The sequence below is a fragment of the Staurois parvus genome, unplaced genomic scaffold (genome assembly GCF_062004578.1).
Source record: "Staurois parvus isolate SC_StPar_1 unplaced genomic scaffold, SC_StPar_1.0 ptg001098l, whole genome shotgun sequence".
In the NCBI taxonomy this organism is placed as follows: Eukaryota; Metazoa; Chordata; class Amphibia; order Anura; family Ranidae; genus Staurois; species Staurois parvus.
The window spans coordinates 1,083,939-1,106,163 of record NW_028318894.1 but is presented as its reverse complement, the minus strand read 5'-3'; the positions used below and the strand labels follow the sequence as shown (position 1 = coordinate 1,106,163).

Here is a 22,225-nt window from a genome sequence, read left to right as displayed (position 1 = left end):
GATATAGTGCTGATCTGATCATATATAGATCCATTCAGACACCATATTAGCAATGGAGGTTTATTGTGTATGAGCGTCTTCCTGGCAATCAAGGGGTTAAATGTGATGGCTGGTGTACTGACGGGCAATCTGATGCCATCTGGGAGGGGCGTGAAAACCACGGAAGCGCGAATCACGTATATATATGTGACTTTTTGCACACCTGTGCTGCCCTGTAGCAGTATTTCTGCTATAGGGCGGTCAGGAAGCCGTTTGTTACGGCGCTGCATTTCTTTAACTGACAATTGCGCAGTCATGCAACGCTGACCAAAATGAAATTTACGTCATTTATTCCCGACAAATTGAGCTTTATTTTGGTGGTATTTTATTGCCTGTGCTGTTTTTATTTTTTGCACTATGAAAAAAAAGGTCTGACAATTTTGAGAAAAAAAACAATATTTTGGACTTTTTGCTATAAAACATGTCTAGTAAAAAAATGTAAAAATCAAATTTTGTCATAAATTTCATCCAAAATGTATTCTGCTCTGTGTCTTTGCTAAAAAAAATCCCAATACGTGTAAATTAATTGGTTTACGTGAAAGTTATAGTGTTTACAAATGGCGGTATAGATACTGGATTTTTTAAAATTTTTATACTAATAGCTGCAATCAGTGACCTATGGCAGGACTGCAGTGGACATTCTGACACTGGGGGGGAACTGACTTGGGATCACTGACATCCCCAGTGACACCAATACAGTGATCAGTGCAAAAAAAAAACACTGACACTGTACTAATGGCACTGGGGAGGAAGGGATTAACGTTTTTAGGCAATCAAAGGGTTACCTGTGTGAGGGGAGTGTTTTACTAGTGGGCGGGGAGAGGTGTGCTTCACAGGAACACACTGATCCGGAAAACTGAAAGCTGCTCTCCGGAACAGTGTGCTGGAAACTGCCAGGGATGAGAGCTGCATTGAAAACAATGCAGCCTTCCTGCCTGTGAGTGTTTGCCGGCAATCACCAGCCTCCTGTGAGTAATCACTGGCCAGGACCCGCTGATTGACACCCGTGGCCACGATCGGTGCCGCAGGTAGGACGGTTGCATGCCGCGCGCCCCCTAGCAAGTAAACAGGATGACGGTTATAAACATGATCCTGCGCACAGGGGCCGCTTTGTGGCAGTATATGTACTGTGGGCCGTCCCCTAGTGGAGGGATCAGTGATAATCCCATACACTGTCACTGGACTAATGACACTGGCTGGGAAGGGGTTAACATGTAGGACCATGAAGAGGATCCATGTGTGTAATTATGTGTCACGTGTGTACAGTGTGCTGCCTTTACTAACTCATCTCTCACTATACATTGTGCTGATCCAACAATATTATCCCCATGAACCCCAATGCAGCATTCCCAATATGTCATTATTTATTATATGGGGATATATATATATACACAGACTATATGACCTCCTCATGTATATATTACACTGCCCTGCGTTTCTTACAGCTTTAATGCCGGTGAATGTTTCTAATGTCTCTTACTATACCTCTTGATGTGTAATGTATTGTTACTTGTGTGAGCATGTTGTGATGTCACCTTTGTCCCTCCTCCTTTCCTGGGACTGCCCAACCCAAGTGGGAGGGTCCAACCTCTGTCCCAGGGTATATATTGAAGAGGGCTGTCATTGCCAAGTCAGCTCTGATGAAGAAGGGACTCCCTTCGAAATGCGTCAGCCTGACTCTCGTGTTTAGACTCGGCTGGTCTCTGATTGGTCAAGTCTCACTAAGGACTTTACACGCTTGTTATACTTCTCTGTGAGGATATTTTCACATCCAATAAAATCACATTTTACTGAGGTAATGCACAAGGTTAGTGCGCTTTTTGTTTCACTTTCCAGTATTGGTGGGGCTTCCCCAGCCTTGTTTAGAGCCGCACAACCTTTGATGCCTTGGTGGGGAATTTCTTCAAGTTCCGGGTCCATCTATCCACCCTTGTTCTGGGCCATAGAGGGCAGGAGGGGTTGTTTTGTGTTTACACCCGCAGTACCATTACTCCAGTCACTTTCCGGGTCGTTACCACCCCCCATTATTATCACTGTCCCAGCCCTTGCCATCTGTAGGAGGAGCTGAGTCTCCACCTCCTCATTAACACTGGGAGGCCTATAACAAACTCCAATGATGACCTTTGTAGTACCGCCCCCCATGTGCAGTTCCACCCCTAATACTTCAGCCTCATCACACTCTCCCTCAACTAGGTCCTCTTTCACACTCGCTCTGAGATCACTTCTCACATAGAGACAGACACCACCCCCTTTCCTATTTCCCCCGTCTCTCCGAAAGAGAACCTAGCCAGGAATATGAATGGCCCAGTCATGTGAGGAATGAAGCCAAGATTCAGCAATACCAATTCAATCCTAGTTCTCTTCATGCACCAAACCTTCCAACTCACCTATTGTGATGGGCACACTTCTGGCATTGGTGAGCAAACACTTTCATTCACTGACACCTTGTCCATTCACTGACGCCTTGTCCATTCACTGACACCTCCTTCATTCACCGACACCTTGTCCATTCACCGCCGCCTTGTCCATTCACCCACACCTTGTCCATTCACTGACACCTTGTTCATTCATTGACACTTTGTCCATTCACTGACACCTTGTCCATTCACTAACACGTTGTCCATTCACCGACGCCTTGTTCATTCACCGACGCCTTGTCCATTCACCGACGCCTTGTCCATTTACAGACACCTTGTTCATTCACTGATACATTGTTCATTCACTGACACCTCCTTCATTTACTGACACCTTGTCCATTCACTGACACCTTGTTCATTCACCGACGCCTCGTCCATTCACTGACACCTTGTTCACATGGATTTTGTGTATTTTTTATTTTCATACAAATGGTACCAATTCCACTGGTTGTATGTAACATGGGAACCTTCTTATCATCTGCCATAGCCCTCCCCCCATCTTTCCCCATTCCACCCCCCAATAAGTACTGACCTCTGTCTGATCTGTCTACCCCGTTATAATCAAATTCTCCCTCCCCCCTCCATCCTAGTTTATATACTCCTCCAGCCTTCCCATAAACCCCTCCCCCAGCACAGCAGACCCCCTTCCATTTAGGTGCAAACCACCTCTAGTATATAGGCTGCACCCCAAAAGTCAGCCCAGTGCTCTAGGTCAGGACTCCATTTTTATTCTTCTCCTGCCATCAATGGCCGACCCGGCCCCACACTTCATCCATGTCTTTGGGGACCTCTGATCTCCTTATGGACTGTTTCTTCCATGATGAAGATCAGCCATGGAGTATATCTGAGGTGTATATCAGGGTGTGCTTCTTCCCCACATGAGAGCTGGGATGTCCAGCAACATTCATCTAGAAGACATTTCCCACAATCAAGGCACTAATACACCTCCAGGGTTGTGTGGGACCCCTAATGTACAGGAAGACAGGACTTCAGTGAGGAACATTTCCCTCACTCAGGACAGGAAAGTGGATTCTCCCCTGTGTGAGATCTCTGATGTCTGTAAAGATTGGACTTCTGTGAAAAACATTTCCCGCACTCAGGACAGGAATATGGCTTCTCTCCCGTGTGAGATCTCTGATGTGTGTGAAGATGGGACTCCCGTGAAAAACATTTCCCACACTCAGGACAGGAATATGGCTTTTCCCCCGTGTGAGATCTCTGATGATAATGAAGATTGGACTTCTGTGAAAAACATTTCCCGCACTCAGGACAAGAAAATGGCTTCTCCCCAGTGTGACATCTCTGATGTTGATGAAGAATTAACTTCTGTGAAAAACATTGCCCGCACTCAGAACAGGAATATGGCTTCTCCCCTGTGTGAGATCTGTGATGATTGTAAAGATGGGATGTTTGTGAAAAACATTTCCCACACTCAAGACAGGAATACAGCTTTTCCCCCGTGTGAGATCTCTGATGTTTGTAAAGAGTGGACGTCTGTGAAAAACATTTCCCACACTCAGGACAGGAATACGGTTTCTCCCCCGTGTGAGATTTCTGATGTGTGTAAAGACTGGACTTCACTGAAAAACATTTCCTGCACTCAGGACATGAATACGGCTTCTCCCCCGTGTGACATCTCTGATGTGTGTAAAGACTGAACTTCCTTGAAAAACATTTCCCGCACTCAGGACATGAATATGGCTTCTCCCCTGTGTGATATCTTTTATGCATATTAAGACTGAATTTATAACTGAAACATTTCCCACACTCAGGACAGGAATACAGCTTCTCTCCTGTGTGAGTTCTCTGATGTGCGTACAGATTGGACTTCTTTGAAAAACCCTTCCCGCACTCAGTACAGGAGAACCTCTTCCCTGTTGGAAGGCCGGCCCGGTCCCGCACAGTCTGAGGTTCCTCCGGATACGAGGAATCCGATGGTCCATCTACACTGGGTGGTGCCGGATGGACATTGGAGGGAGCCGGGTTTTCTCCTGGACTATACTGTGTGATGTCCTCATCTTCTACTTTCCAGTCTGGAGACAAAGTGAGACAATCCTCTGAGGTTTTCCTCATCTCCCGGCCATGGACTAAAAGACAAAGACAAAGAGGATTACTAGACAGGAGCTGATTGGTTCCCCCAAACCAGGACTCCACCCACATCAGGCAGCTTGGGCTCTGAAGAGCTTACAATTCCACCCTCAAGGGAACTAGGAAATGGCTCCTCTGATCTCCTACCAGGTCATTTCTTTATTCATGGACCTTAGTCAGAGAGTGAGGAAACAACCAGAACTGTCTTTTATAGGAGGGACAGTGATGAGGGGATTATAGGACGAGGGTCCCCACCCCCTCTATCACTCATCACCATCTTCCCAACACAAGAAGTACTGCACTTCCTTATTTAGTCCATGATTTAGTCATGAAGAACAGCAGGGCTGAGCCCCACCAGAGGTCAGAGAGTGAGGATGGGGGGAGAACAACCAAGATGAAGACTGGACTGATCCTGAAGACCACCATCATTGGGGTATTGACTCCTCCCTCATTATCACTTTCTGTTTAAGGGTCCAAAGTTGGAGGATGTTCTCACATTATTATCACCATGTAAAAGTCTGTGCTCCAATCACATCATCCGATATAAAATGTCCAGCTGGGAGGAAATGGGTGTAACAAAAGAGAATCCATATTATGTGTATATATAGCAGTGGGGGGAGGGGGAGAGCAGAAGTTAGGACTATGGAATGTACAACATAGAGTATATAGTGCAGGGGTCAGGAGTATGTAATGTACAACATAGAGTATATAGTGCAGGGGTCAGGAGTATGTAATGTACAACATAGAGTATATAGTGCAGTGGTCAGGAGTATGTAATGTACAACACAGAGTATATAGTGCAGGGGTCAGGAGTATGTAATGTACAACACAGAGTATATAGTGCAGGGGTCAGGAGTATGTAATGTACAACATAGAGTATATAGTGCAGGGGTCAGGAGTATGTAATGTACAACATAGAGTATATAGTGCAGGAGTCAGGAGTATGTAATGTACAACATAGAGTATATAGTGCAGGGGTCAGGAGTATGTAATGTACAATACAGAGTATATAGTGCAGGGGTCAGGAGTATGTAATGTACAACATAGAGTATATAGTGCAGGGGTCAGGAGTATGTAATGTACAACACAGAGTATATAGTGCAGGGGTCAGGAGTATGTAATGTACAACACAGAGTATATAGTGCAGGGGTCAGGAGTATGTAATGTACAACATAGAGTATATAGTGTCACACAAATCTGATTTCTTTTTATGAGGTGAGCAAAACCTTGGACAGAGGGGTGGTGGTGGACGTGGTATACTTGGACAGAGGGGTGGCAGTGGATGTGGTATAGTTGGATTAGAGGGGTGGCAGTGGACGTGGTATACTTGGACAGAGGGGTGGCTGTGGACGTGGTATACTTGGACAGAGGGGTGGCGGTGGACGTGGTATACTTTGACAGAGGGGTGGCGGTGAACGTGGTATATTTGGACAGAGGGGTGGCGGTGGACGTGGTATACTTGGACAGAGGGATGGCGGTGAACGTGGTATACTTGAACAGAGGGGTGGCGGTGGACGTGGTATACTTGGACAGAGGGGTGGCGGTGGACGTGGTATACTTGGACAGAGGGGTGGCGGTGGACGTGGTATACTTGGACAGAGGGGTGGCGGTGGACGTGGTATACTTGGACAGAGGGGTGGCGGTGGACGTGGTATACTTGGACAGAGGGGTGGCGGTGGACGTGGTATACTTGGACAGAGGAGTGGCGGTGGACGTGGTATACTTGGGCAGAGGGGGGGCGGTGGACGTGGTATACTTGGGCAGAGGGGGGGCGGTGGACGTGGTATACTTGGACAGAGGGGTGGCGGTGGACGTGGTATACTTGGACACAGTTCCCCACACATGGCTAATGTGTAAGGTAAAGTCTACAGGATGGAAAAATCTGAATGTAAAACTGGCTAAAAGATGGTATTCAGAGAGTAGTAGTTAATGATTCATACTCTGAATGGTCTGGGGGTGTCAGTGGTGTACCCCAAGGTTCAGTGTTATTAGTGGAGTACCCCAAGGTTCAGTGTTATTAGTGGGGTACCCCAAGGTTCAGTGTGATTAGTGGGATACCCCAAAATTCACTGTTATTAGTGGGGTACCCCAAGGTTCAGTGTAATTAGTGGGGTATCCCAAGGTTCATTCTTTTTATTGTGATACCCCAAATTCAGTGTGATTAGTGGGGTACCCCAAGGTTCAGTGTTATTAGTGGGGTACCCCAAAGTTCATTCTTATTAGTGGGCTACCCCAAAGTTCAGTGTTATTAAAGGGGTACCCCAAGGTTCAGTATTATTAGTGGTGTATACCAAGGTTCAGTGTTATTAGTGGGGTACCCCAAGGTTCAGTGTGATTAGTGGGGTACCCCAAGGTTCAGTGTTATTAGTGGGGTACTCCAAGGTTCAGTGTTATTAGTGGGGTTCCCCAGGGTTCCGTGTTATTAGTGGGGTGCCCCAAGGTTCAGTGTTAGTGGGGTACCCCAAGGTTCAGTGTTATTAGTGGGGTACCCCAAGGTTCAGTGTTATTAGTGGGGTACCCCAGCATTCAGTGTTATTAGTGGGGTACCCCAGGGTTCAGTGTTATTAGTGGGGTACCCCAAGGTTCAGTGTTATTAGTGGGGTACCCCAGGGTTCAGTGTTGGGACCCTTACTTATTAATATATATATAAACAATATGGGGTGTGAGATTATAAACCCCATTCCAGTCTTTGCAGATGACACCAAGCTGTGCCGGGGAATAACGTCCTTACAGGATGTCTCCAACTTACAAGCCGACCTCAATGCTCTGTGTAATTGGGGGACTATGGGGCCAATGAGGGCTAATGGTGATAAATGTAAGGTTCTGCACTTGGGGGGCTAAGAATATGCATCATACATACTAGGGGGGTACAACTGGGGGGGGGGTCAGTGGTGGAGAAGAATCTGGGGGGTCAATGGTGGAGAAGGATCTGCAGGGGGCAATGGTGGTGAAGGATCTGGAGGGGTAGGGGTCAGTGGTGGAGAAGAATCTGGGGGGTCAATGGTGGAGAAGGTTCTAGTAGATCACAAGCTTAATAATGACATGCAATGCAAAGCTGCGGGTTCTAAGGCGAGCAAAATCCTCTCTTGTATTAGGAGAGGTATAGACTCCAGAGAGAGAGATATCACCCCCCCTCCCCCAGGGTACAAATCATTAGTAAGACCTCATCTGGAATATGCAGTTCAGTTTTGGGCTCCATTTCACAAAAAGAACATTGGGGAACTGGAGGAAGTACAGAGAAGGGCAACCAAACTGATACGAGGCATGGAGGAGATCAGCTATGAGGAGAGATTAGAGGAACTGAATGTATTCTCTACTGAGAAGAGGAGATTAAGGGGGGATATGATCTCCATGTATAATACATAAGGGGGGATATGATCTCCATGTATAATACATAAGGGGGATATGATCTCCATGTATAATACATAAGGGGGGATATGATCTCCATGTATAATACATAAGGGGGGATATGATCTCCATGCATAATACATAAGGGGGGGATATGATCTCCATAAGGGGGGGGATATGATATCCATGTATAATACATAAGGGGGATATGATCTCCATGTATAATACATAAGGGGGGATATGATCTACATGTATAATACATAAGGGGGGATATGATCTCCATGTATAATACATAAGGGGGGATATGATCTCCATGTATAATACATAAGGGGGATATGATCTCCATGTATAATACATAAGGGGGGATATGATCTCCATGTATAATACATAAGGGGGGATATGATCTCCATGTATAATACATAAGGGGGGATATGATCTCCATGTATAATACATAAGGGGGGATATGATCTCCATGCATAATACATAAGGGGGGATATGATCTCCATGCATAATACATAAGGGGGGGATATGATCTCCATAAGGGGGGGGATATGATATCCATGTATAATACATAAGGGGGATATGATCTCCATGTATAATACATAAGGGGGGATATGATCTACATGTATAATACATAAGGGGGGATATGATCTCCATGTATAATACATAAGGGGGGATATGATCTCCATGTATAATACATAAGGGGGATATGATCTCCATGTATAATACATAAGGGGGGATATGATCTCCATGTATAATACATAAGGGGGGATATGATCTCCATGTATAATACATAAGGGGGATATGATCTCCATGTATAATACATAAGGGGGGATATGATCTCCATGTATAATACATAAGGGGGGATATGATCTCCATGTATAATACATAAGGGGGGGATATGATCTCCATAAGGGGGGGGGGGATATGATATCCATGTATAATACATAAGGGGGATATGATCTCCATGTATAATACATAAGGGGGGATATGATCTCCATGTATAATACATAAGGGGGGATATGATCTCCATGTATAATACATAAGGGGGGATATGATCTCCATGTATAATACATAAGGGGGGGATATGATCTCCATGTATAATACATAAGGGGGGATATGATCTCCATGTATAATACATAAGGGGGGATATGATCTCCATGTATAATACACAAGGGGGATATGATCTCCATGTATAATACATAAGGGGGGGATATGATCTCCATGTATAATACATAAGGGTGGATATGATCTCCATGTATAATACATAAGGGGAGATATGATCTCCATGTATAATACATAAGGGGGGATATGATCACCATGTATAATACATAAGGGGGGGGGGATATGATCTCCATGTATAATACATAAGGGGTGATATGATCACCATGTATAATACATAAGGGGGGATATGATCTCCATGTATAATACATAAGGGGGATATGATCTCCATGTATAATACATAAGGGGGGATATGATCTCCATGTATAATACATAAGGGGGATATGATCTCCATGTATAATACATAAGGGGGGATATGATCTCCATGTATAATACATAAGGGGGGGGATATGATCTCCATGTATAATACATAAGGGGGGATATGATCTCCATATATAATACATAAGGGGGGGGGATATGATCTCCATGTATAATACATAAGGGGGATATGATCTCCATGTATAATACATAAGGGGGGATATGATCTCCATATATAATACATAAGGGGGGATATGATCTCCATGTATAATACATAAGGGGGATATGATCTCTATGTATAATACATAAGGGGGGGTATGATCTACATGTATAATACATAAGGGGGGATATGATCTCCATGTATAATACATAAGGGGGGATATGATCTCCATGTATAATACATAAGGGGGATATGATCTCCATGTATAATACATAAGGGGGGATATGATCACCATGTATAATACATAAGGGGGATATGATCTCCATGTATAATACATAAGGGGGGGATATGATCTCCATGTATAATACATAAGGGGGGATATGATCTCCATGTATAATACATAAGGGGGGATATGATCTCCATGTATAATACATAAGGGGGGATATGATCTCCATGTATAATACATAAGGGGGGATATGATCTCCATGTATAATACATAAGGGGGGGATAAGATCTCCATGTATAATACATAAGGAGGGAATATGATCTACATGTATAATACATAAGAGGGGATATGATCTCCATGTATAATACATAAGGGGGGATATGATCTCCATGTATAATACATAAGGGGGGATATGATCACCATGTATAATACATAAAGGGGGATATGATCACCATGTATAATACATAAGGGGGATATGATCTCCATGTATAATACATAAGGGGGGATATGATCACCATGTATAATACATAAGGGGGATATGATCTCCATGTATAATACATAAGGGGGGATATGATCTCCATGTATAATACATAAGGGGGGGCGATATGATCTCCATGTATAATACATAAGGGGGGATATGATCTCCATGTATATTACATAAGGGAGGGATATGATCTCCATGTATAATACATAAGGGGGGATATGATCTACATGTATATTACATAAGGGGGGGATATGATCTCCATGTATAATACGTAAGGGGGGATATGATCTCCATGTATAATACATAAGGGGGGATATGATCACCATGTATAATACATAAGGGGGGATATGATCACCATGTATAATACATAAGGGGGGACATGATCTCCATGTATAATACATAAGGGGGGATATGATCTCCATGTATAATACATAAGGGGGGGTATGATTACCATGTAAATACATAAGGGGGGATGTGATCTCCATGTATAATACATAAGGGGGATATGATCTCCATGTATAATACATAAGGGGGGGATATGATCTCCATGTATAATACATAAGGGGGGATATGATCTCCATGTATAATACATAAGGGGGGATATGATCTCCATGTATAATACATAAGGGGGGATATGATCTCCATGTATAATACATAAGGGGGGATATGATCTCCATGTATAATACATAAGGGGGGGGTATGATTACCATGTATAATACATAAGGGGGGATATGATCTCCATGTATAATACATAAGGGGGGATATGATCACCATTTATAATACACAAGGGGGAGATATGATCTCCATGTATAATACATAAGGGGGATATGATCTCCATGTATAATACATAAGGGGGATATGATCTCCATGTATAATACATAAGGGGGGGATATGATCTCCATGTATAATACATAAGGGGGGATATGATCTCCATGTATAATACATAAGGGGGATATGATCTCCATGTATAATACATAAGGGGGGGGGTATGATTACCATGTATAATACATAAGGGGGGATATGATCTCCATGTATAATACATAAGGGGGGATATGATCTCCATGTGTAATACATAAGGGGGGGATATGATCTCCATGTATAATACATAAGGGGGGATATGATCTCCATGTATAATACATAAGAGGGAATATGATCTTCATGTATAATACATAAGGGGGGGATATGATCTCCATGTATAATACATAAGGGGGGATATGATCTCCATGTATAATACATAAGGGGGGGTATGATCTCCATGTATAATACATAAGGGGGGGATATGATCTCCATGTATAATACATAAGGGGGATATGATCTCCATGTATAATACATAAGGGGGGGATATGATCACCATGTATAATACATAAGGGGGGATATGATCTCCATGTATAATACATAAGGGGGTATATGATCTCCATGTATAATACATAAGGGGGTATATGATCTCCATGTATAATACATAAGGGGGGTATATGATCTCCATGTATAATACATAAGGGGGATATGATCTCCATGTATAATACATAAGGGGGGGGATATGATCTCCATGTATAATACATAAGGGGGATATGATCTCCATGTATAATACATAAGGGGGATATGATCTCCATGTATAATACATAAGGGGGGGATATGATCTCCATGTATAATACATAAGGGGGGGATATGATCTCCATGTATAATACATAAGGGGGAATATGATCTCCATGTATATTACATAAGGGGGGGATATGATCTCCATGTATAATACATAAGGGGGGATATGATTTACATGTATATTACATAAGGGGGGGATATGATCTCCATGTATAATACATAAGGGGGGATATGAGCTCCATGTATAATACATAAGGGGGGATTTGATCTCCATGTATAATACATAAGGGGGGGATATGATCTCCATGTAGAATACATAAGGGAGGATATAATCTCCATGTATAATACATAAGGGGGATATGATCTCCATGTATAATACATAAGGGGGGATATGATCTCCATGTATAATACATAAGGGGGATATGATCTCCATGTATAATACATAAGGGGGATATGATCTCCATGTATAATACATAAGGGGGGGGGGATATGATCTCCATGTATAATACATAAGGGGGGATATGATCACCATGTATAATACATAAGGGGGATATGATCTCCATGTATAATACATATGGGGGGATATGATCTCCATGTATAATACATAAGGGGGATATGATCTCCATGTATAATACATATGGGGGGATATGATCTCCATGTATAATACATAAGGGGGTATATGATCTCCATGTATAATACATAAGGGGGTATATGATCTCCATGTATAATACATAAGGGGGGTATATGATCTCCATGTATAATACATAAGGGGGATATGATCTCCATGTATAATACATAAGGGGGGATATGATCTCCATGTATAATACATAAGGGGGGGGGGCGATATGATCTCCATGTATAATACATAAGGGGGGGATATGATCTCCATGTATAATACATAAGGGGGGGATATGATCTCCATGTATAATACATAAGGGGGATATGATCTCCATGTATAATACATAAGGGGGATATGATCTCCATGTATAATACATAAGGGGGGGATATGATCTCCATGTATAATACATAAGGGGGATATGATCTCCATGTATAATACATAAGGGGGATATGATCACCATGTATAATACATAAGGGGGATATGATCTCCATGTATAATACATAAGGGGGGGGGATATGATCTCCATGTATAATACATAAGGGAGGATATAATCTCCATGTATAATACATAAGGGGGATATGATCTCCATGTATAATACATAAGGGGGGATATGATCTCCATGTATAATACATAAGGGGGATATGATCTCCATGTATAATACATATGGGGGGATATGATCTCCATGTATAATACATAAGGGGGGATATGATCTCCATGTATAATACATAAGGGGGTATATGATCTCCATGTATAATACATAAGGGGGTATATGATCTCCATGTATAATACATAAGGGGGGTATATGATCTCCATGTATAATACATAAGGGGGATATGATCTCCATGTATAATACATAAGGGGGGATATGATCTCCATGTATAATACATAAGGGGGGGGGCGATATGATCTCCATGTATAATACATAAGGGGGGGATATGATCTCCATGTATAATACATAAGGGGGGGATATGATCTCCATGTATAATACATAAGGGGGATATGATCTCCATGTATAATACATAAGGGGGGGATATGATCTCCATGTATAATACATAAGGGGGATATGATCTCCATGTATAATACATAAGGGGGATATGATCTCCATGTATAATACATAAGGGGGGGATATGATCTCCATGTATAATACATAAGGGGGGATATGATCTCCATGTATAATACATAAGGGGGGGATATGATCTCCATGTATAATACATAAGGGGGATATGATCTCCATGTATAATACATAAGGGGGGGATATGATCTCCATGTATAATACATAAGGGGGGATATGATCTCCATGTATAATACATAAGGGGGGGATATGATCTCCATGTATAATACATAAGGGGGGATATGATCTCCATGTATAATACATAAGGGGGGATATGATCTCCATGTATAATACATAAGGGGGGATATGATCTCCATGTATAATACATAAGGGGGGATATGATCTCCATGTATAATACATAAGGGGGATATGATCACCATGTATAATACATAAGGGGGCATATGATCTCCATGTATAATACATAAGGGGGGATATGATCTCCATGTATAATACATAAGGGGGATATGATCACCATGTATAATACATAAGGGGGATATGATCACCATGTATAATACATAAGGGGGGGATATGATCTCCTGTATAATACATAAGGGGGATATGATCTCCATGTATATTACATAAGGGGGGATTTGATCACCATGTATAATACATAAGGGGGGATATGATCTCCATGTATAATACATAAGCGGGATATGATCACCATGTATAATACATAAGGGGGGATATGATCTCCATGTATAATACATAAGGGGGGATATGATCTCCATGTATAATACATAAGGGGGGATATGATCTCCATGTATAATACATAAGGGGGGATATGATCTCCATGTATAATACATAAGGGGGATATGATCTCCATGTATAATACATAAGGGGGGATATGATCTCCATGTATAATACATAAGGGGGATATGATCTCCATGTATAATACATAAGGGGGGGGGATATGATCTCCATGTATAATACATAAGGGGGATATGATCTCCATGTATAATACATAAGGAGGGATATGATCTCCATGTATAATACATAAGGGGGATATGATCTCCATGTATAATACATAAGGGGGGATATGATCTCCATGTATAATACATAAGGGGGGATATGATCACCATGTATAATACATAAGGGGGATATGATCTCCATGTATAATACATAAGGGGGGATATGATCTCCATGTATAATACATAAGGGGGGATATGATCTACATGTATATTACATAAGGGGGGGATATGATCTCCATGTATAATACATAAGGGGGAATATGATCTCCATGTATAATACATAAGGGGGGATATGATCTCCATGTATAATACATAAGGGGGGATATGATCTCCATGTAGAATACATAAGGGAGAATATAATCTTCATGTATAATACATAAGGGGGATATGATCTCCATGTATAATACATAAGGGGGGATATGATCTCCATGTATAATACATAAGGGGGGATATGATCTCCATGTATAATACATAAGGGGGATATGATCTCCATGTATAATACATAAGGGGGGATATGATCTCCATGTAAAATACATAAGGGGGGATATGATCTCCATGTATAATACATAAGGGGGATATGATCTCCATGTATAATACATAAGGGGGGATATGATCTCCATGTATAATACATAAGGGGGATATGATCTCCATGTATAATACATAAGGGGGGGGATATGATCTCCATGTATAATACATAAGGGGGGATATGATCACCATGTATAATACATAAGGGGGATATGATCTCCATGTATATTACATATGGGGGGATATGATCTCCATGTATAATACATATGGGGGGATATGATCTCCATGTATAATACATAAGGGGGGGTATGATCTCCATGTATAATACATAAGGGGGATATGATCTCCATGTATAATACATAAGGGGGGATATGATCTCCATGTATAATACATAAGGGGGGGATATGATCACCATGTATAATACATAAGGGGGATATGATCTCCATGTATAATACATAAGGGGGGATATGATCTCCATGTATAATACATAAGGGGGGATATGATCTCCATGTATAATACATAAGGGGGGATATGATCACCATGTATAATACATAAGGGGGGATATGATCTCCATGTATAATACATAAGGGGGGATATGATCTCCATGTATAATACATAAGGGGGGATATGATCTCCATGTATAATACATAAGGGGGATATGATCTCCATGTATAATACATAAGGGGGATATGATCTCCATGTATAATACATAAGGGGGGATATGATCTCCATGTATAATACATAAGGGGGATATGATCTCCATGTATAATACATAAGGGGGATATGATCTCCATGTATAATACATAAGGGGGGATATGATCTCCATGTATAATACATAAGGGGGATATGATCTCCATGTATAATACATAAGGGGGGATATGATCTCCATGTATAATACATAAGGGGGGATATGATCTCCATGTATAATACATAAGGGGGATATGATCTCCATGTATAATACATAAGGGGGATATGATCTCCATGTATAATACATAAGGGGGGGATATGATCTCCATGTATAATACATAAGGGGGGATATGATCTCCATGTATAATACATAAGGGGGGATTGCTGTAGGAAAGTCCTGGATTCTTTCTTGGATACACAGAATATAACTGGATATAACATTTATAGGGAACGTTGATCCAGGGAATATCTGATTGCCTCTCGGGGGGTCAGGAAGGGATGTTTTCCCCTGCGGGAGCAGATTGAATTGTCCTTTGCTTGGTTTTTGCCTTCTGGTGGATCAGCTGTGGGTGTCGGATTATAACTTTTATTTTTAATGGTAAAACTAGATGGAATGTCTTTTTTCAGCCAGACTAACTATGTAACTATGTAGGTCCCACACCGCTGCCTCCCATCTCCTGAGACTGCACTCAGTGACTTGGGTCTGAGACACTACAGACATATCCCTCCACCCGGCACAGCCAGCAGATAACAGAGAAGGTCCCCTGGAGGAGTCAGGCACAAGGCAGGAGACCCCAGTCACATGTCCTGGGTGCCTACATTATGCAATGCTTAGAGTAAAAATGAACATTTTTCTGCCAGCTGAACCCCAGAACCTCCATAAATCCAGTCTAGAGACATAAATTGTGTCTGCAGCACAGAGAAGGAAGATTATCCGAGAGAAATCCAGGAATACAGGACGGGGAACACAGCTCAGGAAAGTGACCAGGGGATTACAGGCTGATATCACCCAGTCCCCGCCCTACTCTGGACCAATCAGTGAGCAGTATGGGTGGAGGAATGGATTTAGTGTTCATGACCCACCTGTGCTGATCTCTGTAGGAGTGTCCTCCTCTATAAATGTCCCCGTTATTCCATCCTCCTCCATAGACTGCTGATCATCCCTCACATACGCCTCTTCTTCTTCTGCTTTCACCTCAAATTCTATATCGATTGGATCTCCACTCTAAATCAAGGAAATTAGAGAAAATATCATCTGTAAAATGTAAGATTTATGATTGTGACATCACACACAAAATCCACACATTGTCTCTATGAGTCCATGTTCTAGATGCTCCATCCCACCAACCTTGTAATGGTGAGGGATGGTGTGACCTTCCTGTGTGGAATCCCGGGAATACAGAGGACGGGGACATCTCTCTGGTGGGTTCCTGGTATTAGGTGGCTCCATCATATCCTTGTGTCCTTCTGAAAACTCCTCCATCACTCCATCCTCCTCATCCTCCTCTTTATACTCTTCTTTACCATCAATATTATCATCCCCGAGGATTCCACTCTGAAAGATATAATAAAACATTCATTGTAACAAACATGCTGTGTATAAATCACAACTACCAATAATTGTCATCATCTACCTGATGATGGTGAGGGATGGTGTGACCTTCCTGTGTGGAATCCCGGGAATACAGAGGATGGGGACATCTCTCTGGTGGGCTCCTGTAGCTGGATGACTCCACCATGGTGTCCTGGTACAGATCTTTGTGTTCTTTTAGAAGCTCTGACTCCTCCATCCCCCCATCCTCATCCTCCTCCTCTTTTATCTCTTCTTTAACCTCTACTTTAGAATCTCTCAGGTTTCCACTCTGAATATATAATAAAAATGACATCAATGGTAACAATGCAGAGAATGTACAGATCCTAATGATACTATCAGTGATTGTTCCTCATCTACCTGATGATGGTGAGGGATGGTGTGACCTTCCTGTGTGGAATCCCGGGAATACAGAGGACGGGGACATCTCTCTGGTGGGTTCCCATGACTGGATCCATCTGTAGGAAACACACACACTGACTGAATCCATTGTTTCTATGTGTTTATCAGATGATGGGGGATCTAGGTGGATCCTCCGTACTGCTCTCTCCTTTACAATAAAGTCTCCTCTTACCCGGTGATGTGAGGGGCGGCTGATTGTCCATCATGACGTCCTTGTAGAGATCCTTGTGTCCTTCTAAATACTCCCACTCCTCCATGGAGAAATAGACAGTGACACCCTGACACCTTATAGGAACCTGACACACACAATGATACAGTCACCATCCAGACACATCCCTTGTCTGTTACTGGAGAATGTCCCAGAATTCCCGGCACCGCTCACCTCTCCTGTCAGCAGCTCAGTGATCTCTCTGGTGACTTCTAGAATCTTCTTCTTCTTTCTCTCTTCTATCAGGGAGGGAGGTGGAGGCAATGTGATGTCATATGATCTCCAGACTTCACAGGAGGAAAACTCTACATCTGAACACAAATAGTCACATCAAATGATATTCCCAGAATCCTCCTCACCTCTCCATTCAGGTCTCCATTTTATTAAAGCCCCACTTCAGGCTGAGGTATAATTTCCCCCCACAGGACCCCCACACTACGCAGGGTATAGGCTTGTTGCAGCATTCTGATGTCATTACATACAATGCAGGACCAACAGTCCCACTTTACATGTGAGGATACCAAGGGACCCCACATCCTAAGAGCATCAGAAAAAAGCCAGATGGAGGGACATTGGGAGGAGGAGCTGTGAGGTCAGTGTGATGTCATAGGATTCTCTGACTCTGGATGGAGGGACATTGGGAGGAGGAGCAGTGAGGTCGGCGCGATGTCATAGGATTCTCTGACTCTGGATGGAGGGACATTGGGAGGAGGAGCAGTGAGGTCGGCGCGATGTCATAGGATTCTCTGACTCTGGATGGAGGGACATTGGGAGGAGGAGCTGTGAGGTCAGTGTGATGTCATAGGATTCTCTGACTCTGGATGGAGGGACATTGGGAGGAGGAGCTGTGAGGTCAGTGTGATGTCATAGGATTCTCTGACTCTGGTTGGAAGGACATTGGGAGGAGGAGCTGTGAGGTCAGTGTGATGTCATAGGACATATAGACTCTGGATGGAGGGACATTGGGAGGAGGGGCTGTGAGGTCAGTGTGATGTCATAGGATACTCTGACTCTGGTTGGAAGGACATTGGGAGGAGGAGCTGTGAGGTCAGTGTGATGTCATAGGATTCTCTGACTGGATGGAGGGACATTGGGAGGAGGAGCTGTGAGGTCAGTGTGATGTCATAGGATTCTCTGACTCTGGTTGGAAGGACATTGGGAGGAGGAGCTGTGAGGTCAGTGTGATGTCATAGGACATATAGACTCTGGATGGAGGGACATTGGGAGGAGGGGCTGTGAGGTCAGTGTGATGTCATAGGATACTCTGACTCTGGTTGGAAGGACATTGGGAGGAGGAGCTGTGAGGTCAGTGTGATGTCATAGGATTCTCTGACTGGATGGAGGGACATTGGGAGGAGGAGCTGTGAGGTCAGTGTGATGTCATAGGACATATAGACTCTGGATGGAGGGACATTGGGAGGAGGGGCTGTGAGGTCAGTGTGATGTCATAGGATACTCTGACTCTGGTTGGAAGGACATTGGGAGGAGGAACTGTGGGGGGCGCTCTGTGAGGTTTCTGTACATCTCTCCCGGGTGTGTCCCACCTCTCCAAACATGAAAGATGAACTTTGTCTTTGGGCTTTGCCAGGACACATCATATTTCTCAGATCTGTGTGTATTCCGGAGACTTTACTGATCACATTGTAGGATGAATATCTGAGACTGGGATCATTATGGAGAAATATGCTTTCATCACATTTACTACAAATGACATTTTTCTCTCTTTCTTCCTATTTGAATCTTATGAAACAAAGACATAGATATTCCAATCCCCCTAAATATCCCCCCATCCCCCGCCACTAACTAAAGTCATAAAATCCATTAGTATAGACTGATGAAGTGAGAAGGTGACACCTCTCCACAATGAGGAGAATGTTCCGGCCCCGGAAGTGGGGGAATGTTCTGCCCCTGAAGGGGTTAATCTGGGTTCCCACACTATATATGTGTGTATCATCATCTGCTGGAGATAAAAGATGTCACAGTGATTATGGAGGAAGAGGACGGACGTGACTACGGAGGAAGAGGACGGACGTGACTATGGAGGAAGAGGATGGAAGTGACTACGGAGGAAGAGGACAGACATGACTATGGAGGAAGAGGACGGGCATGACTATGGAGGAAGAGGACGGACTTGACTATGGAGGAAGAGGACAGACGTGACTATGGAGGAAGAGGACGGACTTGACTATGGAGGAAGAGGACAGACGTGACTATGGAGGAAGAGGACGAACGTGACTATGGAGGAAGAGGACGGACGTAACTATGGAGGAAGAGGATGGACATGATGATGGAGGAAGAGGACGGACGTGACTATGGAGGAAGAGGACAGACATGACTGTGGAGGAAGAGGACCGACGTGACTGCGGAGGAAGAGGACCGACGTGACTGCGGAGGGAGAGGACGGACGTGACTGCGGAGGGAGAGGACGGACGTGGCTGTGGAGGAAGAGGACGGACGTGGCTGTGGAGGAAGAGGACGGACGTGACTGTGGAGGAAGAGGACGGACGTGACTGTGGAGGAAGAGGACGGACGTGACTGTGGAGGAAGAGGACGGACGTGACTATGGAGGAAGAGGATGGATGTGACTATGGAGGAAGAGGACAGACATGATGGGGGTTATTGGGTGTAAATAGAACATAACATCTTATTACCTCCTCTGCTGCCACTTCCATCAATGTCTCCTTTCTACTTCCTGCCTGTACCTGACATCACTTCCTGTCTGTACCTGACATCACTTCCTGTCTGTATATGACATCACTTCCTATCTGTCTTCCATAGAGACTTCCTGTGTGGGTAGAAGTGAGATCCCCACCTTGTGGAGCTCAGAGGAACTGCAGCCCTGAGAAGCGTCTGGTAGTGTTTATGACTGCCTAGTCCAGCCTTTCTCAGCCAGGGGTCCTCCAAAGGTTTCTAGGGGCTCCTTCAGCAATGAACAATTCCTATCTCTTAGTAACAAATGGCATCAATGATGTGTAAAATCCATATTCTTGGAATACATCACAGGACACGAAGCATCTTTATAAATCTTTATGTTATGCCCCACCTACAGGTGGTCGGACATTGGCAAACAATAGACAGGAAGGCCCCTTATAGACCATAAGCAGGCGTTTATCGGGCATTTGAGGAGTGTTTGTAACGCTCTTCAAATGGCTATGAGAATTATACACATGGCAGCACACAGTGCTGTTCACACTGAAGAGTTAGCATCACGTCATGGCAAAAATGACACCTCTTGTCCAGTCAGGAGGGATTGAAGCTTTTCAATGCCTCCCATTCAAATCTATGGTAACGCTCCACAAATGCAGGCGTTTGCATGGCAGTTGTGGTGCTTTAATAATATTTTAAAAAAATGATTGATGAGGAATATCATGTCCCATAATTCCCTGAAATGATAGAAGAGAGCATAGAGTGTCCTTTTGTAAAGATGGCTGACATCAATGTCTCCATGTTGGCCCAGGAGGTAGAATGTTATGATCCCAGCACCCCAACCTACTGTGATGCATACAGAAAGCACGAGGCATGGATTGATGGATGGAAAGTGGTCAGTGCCAACAGCTGGCAATCACTTTCTGCAGAGGAGAGGGAGAATAAACGTCAGTCCTTTTCTTTCATTGACAACATTTTGCACACTGCCCCTACGCTCAGATATCAGTCACGTGGCCAAGTCCCATGTGCCCACACATGCTGCATTTTATTCAAATGTGTGACTGCACATGCTCAGAAAAATAGGATTTCACTTGTACATGTTGTAATATTGTTCCTTTTCTGCAACAGTAAAAATATCAAGAAACGTTGGAAGTCACTCAGGGACAGGTTCTAGAAGGATCTGACGGCGTTATCCACCCACCCAAGTGGTTCTGCTGCAAAAAAAGTGAAAATGCAGCGACTGTTTAATGAGCTTCAGTTCTTGAAGGCTGCAATGAACAGGAGACTGTATGTATTTCCCGATGGAATCTGCCTTGATACAGCGGGTAGAATAATGATTTCATCTCCTGCAAGTTTGCCCATAAAGAAATGAAAGGTCCATCATTTTTATCCTAGATGTATTTAAAATATTAGACAGAATATCAACCAAAATGCAGAAACACACACATGGTACAAATGGTATAAAGTGAGTAAAATACCTTCCCTCTACCTTACCAAATCTACAGGGGATCAAACACTTCCTTCCCCCACTGTGTCCTGTACATGTGATGCTGCCTACTGACAATTGTCCTACAACTTTACATGGTTTTCTTTTCCTTCACACAGAACTTCAGGAAATATTTCTGACAGTC

The 22,225-nt window shown here is 43.3% G+C and overlaps 1 protein-coding gene across 1 annotated transcript; it reads right to left on the bottom strand.

Annotated features, from left to right (window-relative positions):
- Positions 1 to 17,032: 17,032 nt before the first annotated feature.
- LOC149440284 (uncharacterized) lies at positions 17,033 to 20,620 on the bottom strand. The gene is made up of 3 exons (XM_089658839.1): positions 20,600 to 20,620; positions 17,382 to 17,609; positions 17,033 to 17,302 (listed from the first exon to the last, which is right to left on the bottom strand). Exons 1-3 carry the CDS (start codon positions 20,618 to 20,620, stop codon positions 17,033 to 17,035), a joined length of 519 nt encoding a protein of 172 aa, XP_089514965.1.
- Between the last annotated feature and the right edge of the window lie 1,605 nt (positions 20,621 to 22,225).

Excerpts from the sequence above, each read along its gene's own strand:
- LOC149440284 (XM_089658839.1), bottom strand. The coding sequence starts at position 20,620 with ATGGAAGTGGCAGCAGAGGAG. Across the intron at positions 17,610-20,599 it reads TGGAAGTGGCAGCAGAGGAG|AGTGGAAACCTGAGAGATTC; the intron begins GTAATAAGATGT and ends TTATATATTCAG. Across the intron at positions 17,303-17,381 it reads CCATCCCTCACCATCATCAG|AGTGGAATCCTCGGGGATGA; the intron begins GTAGATGATGAC and ends TATATCTTTCAG.